Source organism: Peromyscus maniculatus, chromosome 7, assembly GCF_049852395.1.
Source record: "Peromyscus maniculatus bairdii isolate BWxNUB_F1_BW_parent chromosome 7, HU_Pman_BW_mat_3.1, whole genome shotgun sequence".
In the NCBI taxonomy this organism is placed as follows: domain Eukaryota; kingdom Metazoa; phylum Chordata; class Mammalia; order Rodentia; family Cricetidae; genus Peromyscus; species Peromyscus maniculatus.
In genome coordinates, this window is record NC_134858.1 from 1,185,262 (window position 1) to 1,207,659 (window position 22,398).

The 22,398-nt window shown below is 37.8% G+C and overlaps 1 protein-coding gene across 1 annotated transcript in view; it reads left to right on the top strand.

Annotated features, from left to right (window-relative positions):
- The window catches only part of Gucy1a2 (guanylate cyclase 1 soluble subunit alpha 2), a 330,592-nt gene extending 308,957 nt beyond the window's left edge, over positions 1-21,635 (top strand). The window contains exon 8 of the mRNA XM_006992012.4: positions 21,212-21,635. Within this exon, the coding sequence (XP_006992074.1) occupies positions 21,212-21,419 (208 nt within the window). The 3' untranslated portion in view covers positions 21,420-21,635. The remainder of the gene's footprint in view (positions 1-21,211) is intronic.
- Positions 21,636-22,398: the final 763 nt, after the last annotated feature.

Below are 22,398 nucleotides of genomic sequence, written 5' to 3' on the forward strand. Positions count from 1 at the left end.
GATGATACACTTGGTTAAAGATAGATTATCAGAGAAGTGAAAAAACATAAGACATTTACAAAGGCTAATTAGCTATCTTGTCGAAGTTTTCATTTTTGTTTGTGTGTAAAACTTTTAAATGACTGTTTTGCATTTTAAATCTCTTTGCATTTGCTGCAGATGAAGATAAGAAACTGTTAAATGTTAAAATCAGCAGTATCCAAAGAAGGCAATAATCCTTATTCCATATTCCAAAATCTAAGATGAGAGACGTTAGTGTTTTCACTAATGTCGAGGTGTAGCCCATAGTGTGCTCTCCACACCAGGCATGCAGACTGGGCTGTGCATTCAACCCTTTTTACCTCACAACTCATCTGTGGCAGTACAGAAGGAATGAGGTAGAGGTCACAAATACCTTTAGCTCCTTGCTTTTTAGTTTTCAGTGGATACCTAAGAAGACTCTTTTATTTTAACTTATCCATTAACCTGAGAGTTAGAACTCACTAATTGACAATTTTGTAATATATCCTCCAGACAATTAATCATGCAAGTAACTATTTTAAAAATCAATAAATTTTTATTCTTATGCTTTATTTCAAGGTGAGCTATATTTTTACTTCCTTTGTGTGGACAGAAAAGTTGTTTCCAGAAAAGGAATCATTTCGTTTCAGGGCATTTCAGATTGTCTAGCTGACTCAATACTTAAAGTGTCTTTGGACGTTTCTCTAAACTGCATAGGGTCTTGAATTGTGAAGCACAAAAGAAAAATACAAAGCACAGTTTCTTCTCTTCTCCTCAAGTAGAAAGACAAAAATAGGGAAAATTTTGAGGTCTTCAGAACATTTACAAAAACACAGGATACTCCTTCCCTTTTGAAATTTACATTTCTAAACCTGTTATTCTTCCACAACACTCTAAGTGGGACTAGTGATACACTCTATGGGACTAGATTGAGTTTGTTTTCTTTGCTAGTTAAAAATTAAAAGGCAGAGACAATCTCCAAGGGAAACAGATGGCAGCAGAGAAACCTCAAGCCCCACAAAAGAGTCAGCAGGTGAAAAAAGGTGTTCATTTGTGATGAGGAAGCACACACATGTACAGCAGATACACAGAGGAAAAAAACTCTCTGCCTTGCAGAGAGGAGGACTTGAAAAGCAGAAAAATCCAGGCTCTTCTTGAGGGCTGGGGATTTTAAAGTCCTCATAGAGTTTTCTTCCCCTAATTTTTGTTTGTCAATTTGAAAAAATCTAGGATGGTTGAACAGTCCAGAACTGTTGTGTTTCATTCATATCCAGAGCAGGCCTTTGAGCTTGTTGAGCCAGTCCATCAGCAGGAGGCCTGCTGATGGGAGAAAAAAATCCTAAAAAGCCTTTGTTTGAAGGTGCCAAGCTTCTGTCTCAAGTCAGGGTGAGGAAAAAGCCTGCCATCTTGGAAATTCACCACCTTTATTAGTGAGCCATGACCTCTCTTGCTCTCCATCTGTCTCCGAAGGGAGTCTAACTCCTATTCTCTCAATCATGCTTAGTGTCATTGTAATGACTCCAAATGTATTCCTTATGGAAAAGATACCCAGGTAAATAATTAATGATAACAGCAGCATGAACACCTAGGTTTATCCTTATTCTTTGCGGGAGTATAATCTTTTACTGAAAAAGCAGTATAGTAGTAATAAAAGTATACAGTGTTGCAGGGAACACAAGTCCTATGAGGCACTAGAAAGTTAGTATGTCTACATGGGATTTCTCTTGCGATTATGCTTGGTTTATTTACACAACCATTTCTTATGAAAAAATGAACACTATTTTTCAATAACTTTGACTTGAAAGAAAGGAACTAAAACAAACTAGCAAGAAACAATGACTACTACAAAAACTAATTAAAAAAATTGTGAAGGCACAAGAAACACACACCCACACAGAAAAATAAGACCTATAAAAATACAAAATCAAAAACCATAATATACAAGAAAAAGACCAATAAGTCAAAAAATGACCAGACAAGGCAATATGAGACAAAAAGACTACAAAAATGCCATTGAGTTAATTTTGTGTTGGTTATCTACTTCTGAGCATTAGGCCTTCCTTTAAATGCAGTTAATATTCCCAGGGAGACTCCATTGGAGAAAACTAATTTTCCCTTTGCAAATGGATGCTAATTGAAGATAGCTTCTTTGTTAGGGATAGGAGCTGACATGAACCTGTGCAGGCTCTATAAGAAAGAAAACATGGAGAGACTGGCCCCCAGCTCCCATTCTGCCAGGGACTTCCCTTCTGGACCAGAGAGAGCTCCCATCCTGCCCTGTTCTTCTCTTCTGGACAAGAACTCACAACCTGTCCCAGAATTCCCTTCTGGACAAGAGCGCCCATCCTTCCTCGGACTTCCCATCTAGATAAGAGCTTCCATCCTGCCCCAGAGTTCCCATTTGGACAAGAGAGCTCCCATCTGGACAAGAGAGAGAGAGACTTCCTGAATCGGTCAGCTCTGTCTGAACCAAGTGCACTGATAAGACCAAGAACTAACCACAAGGAGATGGCCACAAATCAAGGCAGAAGTACATACAACAAAATGAAGAGCAATACAGCATCACCAGAACCTAGCCACCCTCCAACATCTAGAGCTGAACATCAAAAATTGGAAGAAGCAGAAGAAAACAGCCTTATGAATAACATCATGAAGAAGGTAGAGGCCTGTGTAGAAAAAAGACCAAAAAATGGGAAGAATGCTATAAACAACTGGAGGAAAGGGCAAACAAATTAGAAGAAAACAATAAAGTCCTGGAAGAAAACAATAAAGTACTGAAAGAAAATCATGAAAAAGCAATGAAACAAATAAAGAAAACACTCCAAGACCTGAAAAAGGAAATAGAAAAACTGAAGAAGACACAAACAGAGGGAAAACTGGAAATAGAAAATCTGAGTAAACGATCAGGAACTTCAGATGCAAGTATAACCAACAGAATGCAAGAGATGGAAGAGAGCATCTCTGGCGTTGAAGATACGGTAGAAGAAATGGATTCATCAGTCTAAGAAAACACTAAAGCCAACAAAGTCATGAACCAAAATGTCCAAGAAATTTGGGACAGCATAAAAAGACCAAACCTATGAATAATAGGGATAGAAGAAGGAGAAGAATACCAACTCAAAGGCACAGAAAATATATTCAACAAAATCATAGAAGAAAACTTTCCCCACTTAGAGAAGGAAATGCCTATGAAGATACAAGAAGCCTAAAGAACACCAAAGAGACTAGACCCCCCAAAAAAGTCCCCTTGCCACATAATAATTAAACAACTAAACATACAGAATAAAGAAAGAATATTAAGGGCAGCAAAGGAAAAAGGCCAAGTGACCTATAAAGGCAAACCCATCAGAATAACACCCGATTTCTCAATGGAGACTTTGAAAGTGAGAAGGACCTGGACAGATGTAATGCAGACACTAAGAGACCATGGATATCAACCCAGACTAATACACCCAGCAAAACTTTCAATCATCATAGACGGAATGAACAAGACATTCCAAGACAAAGCCAGATTTAAACAATACTTATCCACAAACCCAGCCCTACAGAAAGCACTAGAAGGAAAATTCCAACCTAAGGAAGCCAGATACACCCTCGAAAACACAGGCAATAGATAAAGCCACAGCAGTTAACCCCAAAGAAGAAAATTATACCACCAAAAAATAAGAGGGATGAACAATCACTGGTCATTAATATCCCTTAATATCAATGGACTTAATTCACCTATAAAAGGACATAGGCTTACAGAATGGATATGAAAGCAGGACCCATCTTTCTGCTGCATACAAGAAACACATCTCAAATTCAAAGACAGACACTACCTAAGAATAAAAGGCTGAGAGAAGACTTTCCAATCAAATGGTCTTAAGAAACAAGTGGGTGTAGCCATCTTGATATCCAGCAAAATAGACTTCAAACTAAAATCAATCAAAAGAGATCAAGAAGGGCATTACATCCTCATCACAGTAAAGATCCACCAAGATGAAGTTTCAATTCTGAACATTTATGCCCCAAACACAAGGCCACCCACATATGCAAAAGAAATATTACTAAAGCTTAAACCACACATAAAACCCCACACATTAATAGTGGGAGATTTCAACACCCCACTCTCACCAAAAGACAGATCTACCAGACTGAAACTTAACAAAGAAATAAAGGACCTAATAGATGTTATGATTCAAATGGACTTAATAGATATCTACAGAACATTCCATCCTAACAAAAAAGAATATACCTTCTTCTCAGCACCCCATGGAACTTTCTCTAAAATTGACCACATTCTTGGACACAAAGCAAATCTCAACAGATACAAAACAATTGTAATAACTTCCTCTGTTCTATCACACCATCGTTTAAAGTTAGATTTCAACAACAACAAAAACTACAGAAAACCTACAATCCCATGGAAACTGAATAATGCTCAACTGAATCACCAATGGGTTAAGGAAGAAATAAAGAAAGAAATTAAAGACTTCCTAGAGATCAACAAAAATGAAGACACCACATACCTAAACTTATGGGACACTATGAAATCAGTGCTAAGAGGGAAATTCATAGCACTAAATGCCCACATAAGGAAGTTGGAGAAATCTCACATTAGTGACTTAACAGCACACCTGAAAGCTCTACAACAAGAAGAAGCAATGTCTCCCAGGAAGAATAGATGCCAGGAAATTATCAAAGTAAGAGATGAAATCAATAAAATGGAAACTAAGAAAACAATACAAAATAATTAATGAAACAAAGAGTTGGTTCTTTGAGAAAATTGACAAGATAGACAAGCCCTTATCCAAACTAACCAAAAGACAGAGAGAGAGAGCATCCAAATTAACAAAGTCAGAAATGAAAAGGGGGACATAACAGACATTGAGGAAATCCAGAGAATTATCAGGTCATATTTCAAAAACCTCTACTCCACAAAAGTGGAAAACCAAAAAGAAATGGATAACTTTCTGGATAGGTACCACATACCTAAGTTAAATCCAGACCAGATAAACTATTTAAATAGTCCAATAACCCCTAAGGAAATAGAAATAGTCATTAAAAGTCTCCCAACCAAAAAAGCCCAGGACCAGATGGTTTCAGCACAGAATTCTACCAGATCTTCAAAGAAGAGTTAATACCAATACCCTCTAAATTGTTCCACAAAGTAGAAACAGAAGGAACATTAACAAACTCCTTCTATGAAACTACAATTACCCTGATTCCCAAGCCAAACAAAGAAAGAGAACTACAGACCGATCTCACTCATGAACATTGATGCAAAAATACTCAATAACATACTGGCAAACACACTCCAAGAACACATCAAAATAATTATCCACCATGATCAAGTAGGCTTCATCCCAGGGATGCAAGGGTGGTTCAACATACAAAAGTCCGTCAATATAATACACCATATAAACAAACCCAAAGAAAAAATGACATAATCATCTCACTAGATGCAGAAAAGGCATTTGACAAAATCCAACACCCTTTCATGATAAAAGTCTTGGAGTGATCAGGAATACAGGGAACATACCTAAACATAATAAAGGCAATTACAGCAAGCCAACAGCCAACATCAAATTAAATGGAGAGAAACTCAAAGCAGTTCCACTAAAATCAGGAATGAGGCAAGGCTGCCCGCTCTCCCCATACTTTTTCAATATAGTACTTGAAGTTCTAGCCAGAACAATAAGACAACATAAGGAGATTAAGGGGATACAAATTGGAAAGGAAGAAGTCAAGCTTTCCCTATTTGCAGATGATATGATAGTATACTTGAGTGACCCCAAAGATTCCACCAAGGAACTGATAAAGCTTATAAACACCTTCAGCAACATAGCAGAATACAAGATCAAGTAAAAAAAAATCAGTAGCCCTACTATATACAATGGACAAAGAAGCTGAGAAGGAAATCAGATATACATCACCCTTTACAATAGCCACAAATGACATAAAATACCTTGGGGTAACACTAACCAAACAAGTGAAGGACCTATATGAAAAGAACTTTAAGTCCATGAAAAAAGAAATTGAAAATGTCAGAAAATGGAAAGATCTCCCATGCTCATGGATAGGCAGGACCAACATAGTAAAAATGGCAATTTTACCAAAAGCAATCTACAGATTCAATGCAATCCCCATCAAAATACCAACACAATTCTTCACAGAACTGGAAAGAATAATACTCAACTTCATATGGAAAAACAAAAAACCCAGGATAGCCAAAAGAATCCTGTACAATAAAACAACATCTGAAGGCATCACGATCCCTGACTTCAAGCTCTACTATAGAACTACAGTAATAAAAACAGCTTGGTATTGGCATAAAAACCAACATGTAGACCAATGGAATCGAATTGAAGACCCTGACATTAATCCGCACACCTATGAACATATAATTTTTGACAAAGAAGCCAAAAGTGTACAATGGAAAAAAGAAAGCATCTTCAACAAATGGTGCTGGCATAACTGGATATCAACATGTAGAAGGCTGCAAATAGATCCATATTTGTCACTGTGCACAAAACTTAAGTCCAAGTGGATCAAGGACCTCAACATAAATCCATCTACTCTGAACCTGCTAGAAGGGAATGTAGGAAGTAGTCTTGAACACATTGGCATAGGAGATCACTTCCTAAATATAACACCAGTAGCACAGACACTGAGACAAACAATCAATCAATGGGACCTCTTGAAACAGAAGCTTTTGTAGAGCAAAGGATACGGTCAACAAGGCAAAGCGACAGCCTACAGAATGGGAAAAGGTCTTCACCAACTCCACATCTGACAGAGGACTGATATCCAGAATGTATAAGAAACTCAAGAAATTAGGATTCAAAATGACAAACAGTCCAAATAATAAATGGGCTATAGAACTAAACAGAGAATTCTCAACAGAGGAAACCCAAATGGCTGAAAGACATTTAAGGAATTGCTCAACATCCCTAATCATCAGGGAAATGCAAATCAAAACAACTCTGAGGCGGTAACCTTACGCCCGTCAGAATGGCTAAGAACAAAAACACTGAAGACACTTTATGTTGGAGAGGATGTGGAGCTAGGGGAACTTTCCTCCACTGCTGGTGGGAATGCAAGCTTGTACAACCACTTTGGAAATCAATATGGTGCTTTCTTAGAAAATTGGGAATCAATCTGCCCCAAGATCCAGCTATACCACTCTTGGGCATATACCCAAGAAATGGTCAATCATACCACAAGAGCACTTGCTCAGCTATGTTCATATCAGTATTGTTTATAATAACCAAAACCTGGAAACAACCTAGATGCCCTTCAACTGAAGAATGGATAAATAAATTGTGGCACATATACACAATGGAATACTACTCAGCAGAGAAAAACAATGACATCATGAGGTTTACAGGCAAATGGATGGATCTAGAAAAAATCATCCTGAGTGAGGTAACCCAGACTCAGAAAGACAAATATGGTATGTACTCACTCATAGGAGGATACTAGATGTGTAACAAGGATGATTGAACTGCTACTCACATCACCTGGGAGGCTACCTGGAAAACAGGACCCCAAGAAAGACATGGGGATCGCTCAATGATGGAGAAATGGCTGAGATCTACATGAACAGCCTGGACATGAGTGGGAGTAATGAAGGGCAAGGGTCGAGGGAAAGAGAGCCTGTGGGAGCAGGAGATCCCAGCTGTATCAAGAACAGAGAGGGAGAACAAGGAATAGGAGACCATGATAAATGAAGACCACATGAGAAAAGGAAGAAACAAAGTGCTAGAGAGGCCCACAGAAATCCACAAAGATACCCCCAATAGACTGCTGGCAATGGTCAAGAGACAGCCCAAACTGACCTACTCTGGTGATGAGATGGCCAAACACCCTAATTGTCATGCCAGAAACCCCATCCAATGACTGAGGAATCTGGAGGCAGAGATCCACGGCTCGGCCCTGGGTTGAGTTCCGGGTGTCTAATTATCATCGAGAAAGAGGAGGGTTTATATGGGTGAGAATTATTAAAACCAAGGTTGGCTAAAGCACAGGGACAAATAGCCAAACGAATGGAAACACATGAACTATGAACCAAAGGCTGATGGGCCCCCAACTGGATCAGGCCCTCTGAATAGGTGAGACAGTTGATTGGCTTAATCTGTTTGGGAGGCATCTAGGCAGTGGTACTGGGTCCTGTGCTCACTGCACGAGTTGGCTGTTTGAAACCAGGGGCTTATGCAGGGATGCTTGGCTCAGTCTGGGAGGAGGGGACTGGACCTGCCTGGACTGAGTCTACTAGGTTGATCGCAGTCCTCAGGGGAGGCTTTGCCCTGGAGGAGGTGGGAGTGGGGGGTGGTCTGTGGGGAAGGGGAGAAGGGCAGGAGGGGGGGGAACAAGGGAACCCGTGGCTGATATGTAGAACTGAATGGTATTGTGAAACAAAATAAAAGGAAAAAATAAAAACAAATAAATAAATAAAAAAGAAAGAAAGAAAGAAAGAAAGAAAGAAAGAAAGAAAGAAAGAAAGAAAGAAAGAAAGAAAGAAAGAAAACATGGAGTTGTGTGGAAGGAGAGGGGAGGAGGATCTTGGAGGAGCTGTGGAAGGGGGAAACTCTCATCAGAATATATTGTATGAAAAAATATTATATGGGAAAAAAGGAAGATATGATGATAACACCTCAACAAATATTAAAAAAAAAATGTTGTGAAGGATATCCAGGCAGGTGTGGTGGCATTAATTCTAGCATTCAGATAACAGGTTGCCAAGACTGCAAAATCAGCCTGGTCCAGCCAAGGCTATCAGTTCTCAATAGTGAGATACTGTTCAATTTTTTTTTCATAAAAGAATGTTTAAGGTGATTAATATTCTCATAGGTTTAAGATAGTAAAAGCACAGCATAATTGAAAAAGAAATAATCATGTAAGAATAATCTCCTGGAAAATGAATATGATACATGAAATCTCACAGTATGTAGTGAAGAATGCAATCTTCCAGAAAATACAGTTTAAAAATGAGAAATAAAAATTAAAGAATCAATTTACCTAGTCTAACGTCTTACTAAGCAGAAACCCACAACAAGGAAACAGAGGAAATGGTCAAGAAATAATGAAAGAACAAAGAAGAGTCTCCAAACCAGAGGTGTATCCTACTACGCCAAAAGCTTCAAAAGAGCTCACTAGCAGCCACTATTCTGTAGAGGCATGGAGTTATTAATTTCCATAATATAGAAACAGACACTGAAGATGAGAGTGTTTAGACGAAAGTTCACCTCTAGTTGGCTAATAAAGAGAGTAACATCCGACTTTTGAACAACTAAATATTGAAGGGAAAATAATTCCTCTTCAAGAATTCAATGTCTAATCTAACTGATAAAGTACAAAGTAGAATAAAGCAGATATATTTCAATTAAATAATATAAAAGATAACTATCCATATATTCTTCCTAGTCCTCAACTATGCCAGCTCTACTCTTTGTACTGCCTCCTGCTTTGGCTTTAATGCCTCCTTTAGTTATGGCCAGACATGATGTTGTTGGATGGCAATCCAATCACTTGAAAGGAAGAGTTAGAAAGATATAAATTCAAGGTCACCCTGGGCTACATAGTAAGATTATAACTCACAAAGCACAGGGCTGGGACAAAAACTCAATGACAGAGGTCACTAAGCATGTGTAGGTCCCTCAGTTTAATCCTTAGTATTCACCTCCCCCAATAATCTATAGTGAGCTGGTAGTTAATAGACAAGATTGATTACTTTTTTTGAAGGCATTTGGGAAATATCATTTTCTTCTAGCCTTGTATATTGCACAGTTTTTTTCTAATTGTTGAAATAAACAAAAGATTATTCAAGTTTCATGAAACATTTTAAAAGTTTATATACTGGGGATCTCCACACACTCAATGGCCTCCATTTGTGTTTAGAATTAGATTCATGTTTTTGTCCATGAGGTCAACCAGCCAATGAGATAACTGTTTTACAGAATGACATATTAAAAAAAAAATCGAAGTTTTTCCTAATGTTCTTTTAGTTTGGTTCCTGTTTCATGATATAATCAGAGGTAAACAGGTATTAGTTCATAGAAAGCAATTACAACTACCTGATATCTGACTTCCTGCTGACCTCTCTGGTCAGAAAACTGTATGATTCTAAGTCTGCAGTCTTGAGAACGGCACAGTTGCTCACTTTTCTTCATTCCACAGTCTTGAAACATTATGAGATGAGTATGCAGCAAGCAGTCACAATGGGTTCCTTAATTAGCAAATAAATAAAAATATACAGTTGGGGGGAAATGCATATGGAAATGAAAACCAAATTCTTCCCTCTGCTCTATGGACATTCTAGCTGTAAGTTAAGTATGCTACTTACAATTTGGGGGGATGTTGTATACACAATAATAGGATACCTAAGATTACACATTGTGACTCTATTTTTTAGAGCATTATACCCTGCATCTTGTATTTAAACTAAATTACTTTCAGACCATGTATATCAATATAAGCTTCAAACCCTTTTCCAAAGGAAGATTATAAGTAAGATAGAGCACAAGACATGGGGCAATTAGGAGAAAGGGTATGAAAGCAAGATGTGAGGGAGGTAGACTCAGCCTCATTTCTGCAGCCCTGTATCATATCTTGATCCAAAACAGCAACAAATTTCAAAAATCAACTTAAAACAAAACAAAAGCCTGTTGATAGGAGTAAAAGTGATATGCAGCTAAACAGAATGTTTGGTTTCCAAATCTTTATTATGTGGGTTTTTGAAAGTCCCACTTTGTCTATCAATCAGCTGGGAATTAGTTTAGATTTATGTAGAATATTAGTTTCCCTATCAATCCCTACTGAGGTGCTGAAGAAATGGAGTTGGGAAGTCTTTTAGAGCCATTCCAGGCACCTGTACTTAGCATTTCAGGGGGGATCAGAGGCTCTATGGTGATCAGTTTACATTCCTAATTCTCATACACACATTTGATCATTGGCTCAAAACCATAAATAATTATGGCCAGGCACACTGTGTGAAACATTTCCACTGACTTCTTCACCAGATGCCCCAGTAGGTCATCCAGAATATTCAAAGACTTCTAAACCTTGGCTCTCATAGGAGCTGGATTCGGGAAGACCTTGCTTCCATTCTTGTAGTTTAAAATAGTATTCACTTTTTGATACCGAACTGTTTACTTAGACAAGGATAAAATCCCTCAAAAGCTGCTATGATTTGTAGCATAGTATATGAGACTTATTTAAAATGTCAAGAGAACAATGTGTTGCCAAGAGTTACCTCCGAGACAAAATGTAATGAATTGTTTAAAAGTCTTGTTATCTGAAGCAGTGGTTGCCCTCTTCATTCAGTATTTTATAAATACCTTCAGAGATAACCCACATTTGTTTTCATTATCAGAATATACTAATTGCAGCAAAACATAAAGAACACACTGAGGCAAACTATAGATGAGATAAAGAAATAGACACAAGCCCTAAATGTTGATTTGGGGGTTTAAGGGCATTTTGAAAGGAAGAAGGTTATGGTTTGAACATTACAGTTGGTAGTCATGTATCTTATTGTGGTTTTCTATTCTTACTCTAAAATTCACATACTTATCTCTTTTTTTTAGTTTCTTTTTTGTTTTGTTTTTTTTTCTTTTTTATGAAGAGATTTTTCTATTCATTTTACATATCAACCGCTGATGCCTCTGTCCTCCCTCCTCCCACCCTCCAGCCTTCCTCCCCAAACCACCCCCCATTCCCACCTCCTCCGAGGCAAGGTCTCCCCTGGGGAGTCAGCAGAGCCTGGTACATTCAGTTGAGGCAGGTCCAGTCCCCTCTTCCCTGCACCAAGGCTGAACAAAGTATCTCAGCATGGCACTAGGCTACAAAAAGCTGGTTCATGCACTTAGGACAAGTCCTGGTCTCACTGTGTGGGGGCTCCTTAAGCAGTTCAAGCTAAACAACTATTTCACTTATCCACAGGGTCTAGTCCAGTTCCATGGGGGTTCCTAAGCTACTGGTTCACAGTGCATGAGTTTCCACTAGTTTGGCTAGTTGTCTCTGTAGTTTTTCCAATCATGATCTCGATATCTCTTGCTCATATGATCCCTCCTCTCTCTCATTGATTGGACTCCTGGAGTTCCACCTAGGGCTTGGACATGGATCTCTGCTTCTGCTTCCATCAGTCACTGGATGAGAGTACTATCCTGACAGTTAGTGTGTTCGACCATCCGATCACCAGAGTAGATCAGCTCAGGCATTGTCTTGACCATTGCCAGTAGTCAATACTGGAGTCATCTTTGTGGATTCCTGGGGACTTATGTAGCACTCTGCTTCTTCCTATTCCCATAGTGTCTTCATTTATCATGGTATCTCTTTTCTTGTTCCTTGTATCCCATTCTGTTCCTGATCCAGGTAAGACCTCCCGCTCCCCTAAGTTCTCTTTTGAACAAACCTTGCTCTCCATTATCCGCCTCGCTCCAGTTTGCTCATGTATATCTCATTCATTTCTCTGTCACTGGGTGATCCCTGTGTCTTTCCTAGGGTCCTCTTTACTAGTTAGCCTCCCTGGAGATATGAGTTATAGTCTGATTATCTTTTGCTTTACATCTAGTATCCACTTATGATTGAGTACATACCATGTTTGTTTTTTTTTTTTTTTTTGAGTCTGGATTACCTCACTAAGGATGTTATTTTCTAGTTCCATCCATTTGCCTGCAAACCTCATGATGTCATTGTTTTTCTCTGCTGAGTAGTACTCCATTGTGTATATGTACCACATTTCCTTTATCTATTCTTCAGTTAAAGGGCATCTAGGTTGTTTCCAGGTTCTTGCTCTTACAAATAATGCTGATAACATAGTTGAGCATGTGTCCTTGTGATATGATTGATCATTCCTTGGATATATGCACAAGGGTGGTATAGCTGGGTCTTGAGGGAGACTGATTCCCATTTTTCTGAGAAAATGCCATACTGATTTCCTAAGTGGCTGTACCAAGTTTGCATTCCCACCAACAGTGGAGGAGTGTTCACTTTGATCCACATCCTCTCCAACATACGATGTCTTCAGTGTTTTTGATCTTAGCTATTCTGACAGGTGTAAGATGGTAACTCAGAGGAATTTTCCTAATGACTAAGGATGTTGAGCAATTCCTTAAATGTCTTTCAGCCATTTGAGATTCTCCTGTTGAGAATTCTCTGTTAAGCTCTATATCCCATTTTTTTAAATTGTTCTATTAGGTATTTTGATGTCTAGTTTCTTGAGTTCTTTATATATTTTGGATATCAGCCCTCTGTCAGTTGTGGGGTTGGTGAAGATCTTTTCCCATTCTGTAGGCTGTAATTTTGTCTTATTGACCATGACCTTTGCTCTACAAAAGCTTCTCAGTTTCAGGAGGTCACATTTGTTAACTGTTGCTCTCAGTGTCTGTGCTACTGGTGTTATATTTAGGAAGTGATCTCCAGTGCCAATGCATTCAAAACTACTTCCTACTTTCGCTTCTATCACGTTTAGTGTAACTGGATTTATGTTGAGATCTTTGATCCACTTGGACTTAAGTTTTGTGCATGGTGACAGATATGGATCTATTTGCAATCTTCTGCATGACGACATCTAGTTGTGCCAGCACCATTTGTTGAAGAAGTTTTCTTTTTTCCATTGTACACTTTTGGCTTCTTTGCAAAAATTAGGTATTCATACATATGCGGATTAATGTCGGGGTCTTCAGTTAGGTTCCATTGGTCCACATGTTGGTTTTTATGCCAGTACCAAGCTCTTTTTATTACTGTAGCTCTATAGTACAGCTAGAAGTCAGGGATTGTGATGCCTCCAGAGGTTGCTTTTTTTGTACAGGATTCTTTTAGCTATCCTGGATTTTTGTTTTTCCATGTGAAATTGAGTATTGTTCTTTCCAGTTATGTGAAGAATTGTGTTGATATTTTGATGGGGATTGCATTGAATCTTTAGATTGCTTTTGGTAAAATGGCCATTTTTACTGTTAATCCTACCTATCCATGAGCATGGGAGATCTTTCCATTTTCTGATATCTTCTTCAATTTCTTTCTTCAGAGACTTAAAGTTCTTGTCATACAGGTCCTTAACTATCTTAGTTAGAGTAACCCCAAGGTATTTCACATTATTTGTGGCTATTGTAAAGGGTAATGTTTCTCGGACTTTTTTCTCAGCCCGTTTGTCATTTGTATATAGAAGAGCTACTGATTTTTTTTAGTTAATCTTGTATCCTATCACATTACTGAAGGTGTTTATCAGCGGTAAGAGTTCCTTGGTCAAGTTTTTGGGGATCACTTATGTATACTATCATATCATCTGCAAATAGTGAAAGTTTGACTTCTTCCTTTCCAATTTGTATCCCCTTGATCTCCTTTTGTTGTCTTATTGCTCTAGCTAGATCTTCAAGTACTATACTGAATAAATATGGGGAGAGTGGACAGCCTTGTCTTGTTCCTAATTTTAGAGGAATCACTTTGAGTTTCTCTCCATTTAATTTGATGTTAGCTGTTGGCTTGCTATAAATTGCCTTTATTATGTTTATGTATGTTCCCTCTATTCCTGATCTCTCCAAGACCTTTATTATGTATGGGAGTTGGATTTTGTCAAAGCCATTTCAGCATCTAATGAGATGATCGTGTGTGTTTTTTTTCTTTCAGTTTGTTTATATGGTGTATTATATTGATAGACTTACATATGTTGAGCGAACCTTGCATCTCTGGGATGAAGCCCACTTGATCATGGTGGATAATTATTTTGATGTGTTCTTGGAGTCTGTTTGCCAATATTTTATTGAGTATTTTTGTATCAATGTTCATGAGGGAGATTGTTCTGTAATTCTCTTTCTTTGTCGCATCTTTGTTTGGCTTGGGAATCAGAGTAACTGTAAACTCATAGAAGGAGTTTGGTAATGTTCCCTCTGTTTCTATTGTGCAGAACAATTTAGAGAGTATTGGTATTAACTCTTCTTTGAAGATCTGGTAGAATTCTGCATTTAAACCATCTGGTCCTAGCTTTTTTTGTTTCTATTTCCATAGGGGTTATTGGTCTATTTATAAGTTTATCTGGTCTTGATTTAACTTAGGTATGTGGTACCTATCTAGAAAATTGTCCATTTCTTTCAGATTTTCCAATTTTGAAGAGTACAGATTTTTGAAGTATAACCTGATGATTCTCTGGATTTCTTCATTGTCAGTTGTTATGTCTCCCTTTTCATTTCTGATTTTGCTAATTTGGATGCTCTCTCTTTGCCTTTTGGTTAGTCTCGATAAGGGATTGTCTATCTTGTTGATTTTCTCAAAGAACCAACTCTGTGTTTCATTGATTCTTTGCATTGCTCTCTTTGTTTCTATTTTTTTGATGTCAGCTCTCAATTTGATTATTTCCTGGTGTCTATTCCTCCTGGGTGACTTTGCTTCTTCTTGTTCTGGAGCTTTCAGGTGTGCTATTAAGTCACTAGTGTGAGATTTCTCCAACTTCTTTATGTGGGCATTTAGTGCTATGAATTTTCCTCTTAGCACTTCTTCCATAGTGTCTCATAAGTTTGGTTATGTAGTATATTCGTTTTCATTGATCTGTAGGAAGTCTTTAATTTCTTTCTTTATTTCTTTCTTGATTCAGTTGAGCATTATTCAGTTTCCATGAGATTGTAGGATTTCTGTAATTTTTTTTGAAATCTAACTTTAAGCCATGGTAGTCTGATAGATTACAAGAGGTTATTCCAATTTTTTTGTATCTGTTGAGATTTGCTTTGTCACCAAGTGTGTGGTTGATTTTAGAGAAGGTTCCATGGGGTGCTGAGAAGAAGGTATAATTTTTTTTCGTTAGGGTGGAATGTTCTGTAGATATCGATTAGTTCCATTTGATTTATAACGTCTGTTAAGCCCCCTATTTCTTTATTAAGTTACAATTTGGCAAACCTATCCAGTGGTGAGATTGGGGTGTTGAAGTGGGGTTTTATGTGTGATTTAAGCTTTAGAAATGTTCCTTTTACATATGTATGTGCCCTTGTGTTTTGGACATAAATGTTCAGAATTGAAACTTCATCTTGGTGGATCTTTCCTGTGATGAGTATATAATGTCCTTCTTGATCTCTTTTGATTGATTTTAGTTTGAAGTCCTTTTTGTTGGATATTAGGATAGCTACACCAGCTTGCTTCTTAAGACCATTTGATTGGTAAGACTTTTCCCAGCCTTTTATTCTGAGGTAGTGTCTATCTTCAAACTGAGATGTGTTTCTTGTATGCAGCAGAAAGTTGGGTCCTGTTTTTGTATCCATTCTGTAAACCTGTATCTTTTTATGGGTGAATTAAGTCCATTGATATTAAGGGATATTAATGACCTGTGATTGTTAGTTCCTGTTATCTTTTGGTGGTAGTGTGTGTGGTTTTCTCTTCTTTGGGATTTACTGCTATGGGGTTATCTATTGCCTGTGTGTTTTTGTGGGTGAATCTGACTACCTTAAGTTTGGAATTTTCCTTCTAGTGTGTTCTATAGGGCTGCATTTGTGGATAGGTATTGTTTAAATCTGGTTTTGTCTTGGAATGCCTCTGTTCACTCTGTCTATGGTGATTGAAAGTTTTGCTGGGTATATTAGTCTAGGCTGTTATCCATAGTCTCTTAATGTCTGTATTACATCTCTTTAGGTCCTTCTGGCTTTGAAAGTCTCCATTGAGAAATTGGGTGTTATTCTGATGGGTTTGGCTTTATAAGTCACTTGACCTTTTTACTTTGCTGCTCTTAATATTCCTTCTTTATTCTGTAGGTTTAGTTGTTTAATTATTATGCGGTGAGGAGACTTTTGGGGAGGTCTCATCATTTGGTGTTCTATAGGCTTCTTGTATCTTCATAGGCATTTACTTCTTTAAGTTGGGAAAGTTTTCTTCTTTAATCTTGTTGAATATATTTTCTGTGCCTTTGAAATGGTATTCTTCTCCTTCTTCTATCCCAATTATTCTTAGAGTTGGCTTTTTCATGGTGTCCCAGATCTCCTGGATGTTTTGTGTTATGACTTTTTGGCTTTGGTATTTTTTTTCTTTTTCTTTTTTTTAATGAGAGATTCTTTTTTTGTCATTTTTTTAACTTTGATTTACAATTCACTTCCACATATCAGTCACAGATTCCCTTGTTCTCCCCACTCCTGCCCCCTCCCCTTCCCCAAGCCCACCCCCCATTCACACCTCCTCCAGGGCAAAGCCTCCCCTGAGGACTGAGATCAACCTGGTAAACTCAGTCCAGGCAGGTCCAGTCCCCTCCTCCCAGGCTGATCCTAGAGGCCCTGCATAAGCCCCAGGTTTCAAATAGCCAACTCATGCAATGAGCACAGGACCAGGTCCCACTGCTTGGATGCCTCCCAAACAGATCAAGCCAATCAACCGTCTCACCCATTCAGAGGGCCTGATCCAGTTGGGAGCCCCTCAGCCTTTGGTTCATAGTTCATGTGTTCTATTAGTTTGGCTATTTGTCCCTGTGCTTTATCCAACCTTGGTTTCAATAATTCTCACTCATATAAACCCTCCTCTTTCTCGCTAATTAGAATCCCGGAGCTCCACTCGGGGCCTATCCATGGATCTCTGCATCCAGATCCCTCAGTCATTGGATGGGGTTTCTAGCATGACAATTAGGGTGTTTGGCCATCCCATCACCAGAGTAGGTCAGTTTGGGCTGTCTCTCGACCATTGCCAGCAGTCTATTGTGGGGGTATCTTTGTGGATTTCTGTGGGCCTCTCTAGCACTTTGCTTCTTCCTATTCTCATGTGGTCTTCATTTACCATAGTCTCCTATTCCTTGTTCTCCCTCTCTGTTCTTGATCCAGCTCGGATCTCCTGCTCCCCCAAGCTCTCTTTCCCTCAACCCTCGCCTTTTATTACCCCCACTCATGTCCAGGCTGTTCATGTAGATCTTATCCATTTCTCTGTCATTGGGTGATCCTCGTGTCTTTCTTGGGGTCCTGTTTTTCAAGTAGCCTCCCTGGTGATGTGAGTAGCAGTCCAGTCATCCTTGTTCTGGCTTTGGTATTTTCTTTTACTGACTAATCTGTTTCCTCTATTGTATTCTCTACACCAGAGATTCTTTCTTCCATCTCTTGTATTCTGTTGGTTATGCTTACATCTGTGTTTCCTGTTCGTTTATTCAGATTTTCTACTTCCAACATTCCCTGTTTGTGTCTTCTTTATTGTTTCTAATTCCATTTTCATGTCTTGAACTGTTTCCCTCACATGCTTAATTGCTTTTTCATGGTTTTCTTGGCTTTCTTTGAGGAATTTATTAATTTCTTCCAATTTTTGTCTTTTCCTCTATTTCTTTATTGATTTCTTCCAATTTTTTGTTTGTCTTTTCTTCAATTTCATATTTCACTTTTTTTCTTGAAAGGCCTCTAGTACCTTAATGATGCTATTCTTAAGGTCACTTTCTTCTGCTTCTTCTACATTGTGATGTTCACATCTTGCTGTTGGAGGAGCGCTAGGTTTTGGTGATGCCATATTGCTATTCATGTTGTGTGTATTTTTTCCTTGACCTCTGCCCTCTAATAGGTATAAGAATTGCCTGTGTCTGAGTGAGTTGCTATTGGTCCACTCTGTGCTTTTTGTGCCTGTGTCTCAGGGGGCTCCTCTGGGTCCATTCTTAGCTCTTGATCTAATTGGAACAGGCAGAGTCTGTGTCTCAGGGAGTTGCTCTTGGTTCAACCGAAGCTAGTTGATTCTGTGACTCACAGAGCCAATCTTGGTCTTATCAGGGTTCTTGGTCCCGTCAGAGCTGACAGAGTCTGTTTCATGAAGCCTCTCTTGGTCCAATGAGAGGTGGCAGATTCTACTTCTCAGAAAGCCAACCTTGGTCTAATAAGGGGTGCAGATTCCCTGTCTCAGTAGAATACTCCTGTTCCAATGAAAGCTCTTTGTCTAATGAGGGCTGGTGGTTTGCTTTCCGTGACTCAGGAAGTGGCTGGTGTCTCAGGCAAATGTGTATGGGGCAGGGCATGTAGATTGCAGGGTCCAGAGGGGGGTCTTTGTAGGGGGTGGGGCTTCTTGCAGGAGCCCTGTCTGCTGGCCTGCAACTGGGACAGAGTTGGGTGAGGGTTCCTGGGGACTGGCTGTGTCCTAGTGATGGGTCCAAGGGTCTCTTTTCTTTTTCTTAATCCTACATATTTATATTTTATTTGATGTCAGATACCTTGCATCATATATTTGCAGGTATTGCCTCTTTATTCCTATGACTATTTCTTTCTATTAATTCTATTAGCTTATTCATAGTATCCCCATTTTCCTATGTTCAAAGCCTGTCTTTGCTGCAAGCATAATACCAGTATAAACTGATTGATGTCCCTGAGTGATATACCACAGAACAATGTCTGCTCCACTTGAATTTAGGAAAATTATTTTGGGATTCATGCTAAACTAGACAATTACTCCTAAACTAGTTAGGAGTTTTTAAAGTATGTTATTTATTAAGTAATTGATTAGATATTACTTGTAAATAAGTGAACATCTGTTCCAATGCAAAGAAGTAAGCAGCATTCTGGTTGTCATTAATGACACCACTATACCTCAGTTTTAGTCTTTTGTGGTAGAGAATTGTATTACTTACAAGTTAGTCTTGCTAGCTTTATATAGTCTTGCTAGCTTTAATCCAGCTCAGCTTTACTAATAGTTAGCAGGCCGCACTGCCCCTGTTGCTTCCTTGAACAAATCACTACTTCTGAACTGTCTTGCATAGTCCACAAACTTAGCAGAATGGAATATGCTCATCCTTGCTTTTATTATATCTATGAACCAAATAAATACAGGCTATTTATAGAATTTTAAAAACTTAGAATGAGCCTCACATCCCAAATGAATGGCATTATATTTTAAGGCATATTCAAAGTTTTCTTTTATCCTTTTACAGCAAAATGCTACAACTATGGATCATGGCAGTAACCATAGGCTCCTCACAATGTAATAATTATCACTATTGTTAACTGTCACTTTCAGATAATAATTTTACCTAATAGGGACATTTGAAAATGATTCCTTTCCCTCTTATCTCCTACATGATATTATGGAGCTGTAGTTTCACTAACCTGATTATAAAGTGTAGCCTTTATGAAAAAGATGATGACTTTACCTCCATTGTATATCTCAGATAAAATCTAAATTGTTTGTGATTTAAAAAATATGTCCTGATCTATAATCATAACCACCATACGCTGTAATGCTGTCCATCTAATGGCCTGAAACACATTTGTCCAGCTTACAACCTTGTTTCTGACCCTCAGATCTATCATACCTATTCACTGCACTAGTTTTTTCACTCCTTAAAATAACCTCTCATCTACAAAATTTTTTATGGTTCTCTCACTTTTTATATTTTCCACTTCTAGGGTTTCTTTCATTTCTTTTTGTATCAAGTTTTCTTACAACATCTATTCTGTTTCAATACACTCTAATTTTTACTATTTGTGGAGGGCTTTCTTTTCGTTCTTATTTAATTTTCCATTTTTATTTCTATTTACAAAATTGTGAAGTACTTAGACTGTGTTCACAAGAGCAGGGTGGGGGAGATACTTGAACAATATCAAGTCATTCATAAAGAATTGTTGAATTAAATTGAACTGCTGGATGGTCTCTTCAGATATGGTTATCAAACAAAACTTTTCATGGAATTCAACAGGTTTAAAGAATAAATTTCCTGCAATGTTCCTATTCTGAAAATAAGTATCTGGGTATGACTGGAAAGCATTGACCAAGATTTTATTGGAAAACATGTCTTGTTAGAAATCAGTTACCAAATATCACAGAAACTTGAAATCATTAATTTGCCAATACTAAATAATAGATTCATGTGTCAGACACACAATACACATACTCAAATTTTATTGAGAGTCTGAAAAATATAAAAATAAAATCCCAGAGTTTAGGCAGGTTTTTAAAACAGAAAAACTAGGTCCTATAATTTGAAACAAAGCTCCATGTTTTGACTTTAATAGGCTTTTATTTAGGAAAAATCAAGTTTGAACAAATATTTCTCAGAGACTGCTTTTTAGAAAAAAATCAGACTTGAAGAAATATTTTAAATGCCATAAGTAGGCTTTTACACTATTGTTATAACATGGGGTAATCTGTCCTATGTCATAACACTTCCTATTATTTGAGTCCTGTGTCAGTCACATCAAAGGTGTTAGCTTTGGTATAGTTGGAGAATAGCTTTCTAAACTTAGAATTTATTTTCATTTAGTCTAATTTCTCCTATTGTTTCATTCACATTATTTACATTTTTTTTTAGATTATTAAAACGAGAGGACAGTTTCACATTCATTCCTCGTTCCCGTGAAGAACTTCCAGACAATTTTCCAAAAGAAATCCCTGGGGTCTGCTATTTCCTGGAGGTAAGGACTGGTCCAAAGCCGCCAAAGCCTTCTCTGTCTTCATCAAGAATAAAAAAGATTTCCTACAATATTGGCACGATGTTCCTTCGGGAGACAAGCCTCTGAGACCTGCTGAGGATCAAAGACTCCTCCAAAAAAGCACAAGCCCAGAACATGGGTCCCAATGACGGGAGGAAGGGATTGCTTCTCTTCCAATGTTCTGTAAGAACATATAGTACAGTTTCTGTGTCAATGTCATGCAATAATCCTTGAAACAGTGAATAACTGCTGCCAAAAAAAAAAAAAAGAATGAAAACTGGAGAGTGGGAGGGAAAATATGATGTATTCATCCATATGAGTGTTTCTGGTCATATGTATTTTATTTACAAGTACAGCCCTCTTTTCAAAAGTAACCAGTCAATAGCATCTGTGTTTTCTTGCTCATCACCCATGCAAGTATCTCTTCCTATATATTTGTACCACTTTTGAGAGCCAGTTTTGAATATATATTCCTACATTTAGTCAAATGGTAGGTAAGGCATATTCTCTAATTATCTTTCCCTGAATAGACATTCCGTACATAAATCATGATAGTGTGGTTAAACTTCCAAGCAGGAAGAACTATAACTCAGCAAAATATTTTAGGGATATTACCTATTTTTATAAATATATACATATATATCTTCTTATAGATAATTACATTTCACACAACATGATTAGATATTTAGAATGTACTGTTGCATTGTTGGAATATTATGTGATGTCAACCTACTAATTTAATATAGTTTCACTTATTTATAGAGATTAGTGCTTGGACTGAGAGTATATATAACCAAGGATATCAGCTGTTGAGAAAACATGTGTCTGCTTAGTGAACACATTTTTTAGATTTATTTAATGTAGCTTGGTGTCCAGAGGAAATGGAATTTTCTAGTAGCAGATATGTCTGTAACTAAGATTTGGGAAAGATCTTTTTGTAATCTTCAAATGTGTATCAGTTAAAACAAACTGCTTTGCAATACTGAGCTCTTTTCCAGTTAGAACTTAGGATTGTAGATGGAGTTTGCAACCTGAAATAGCATCTTATGACATGATATATTAGTAA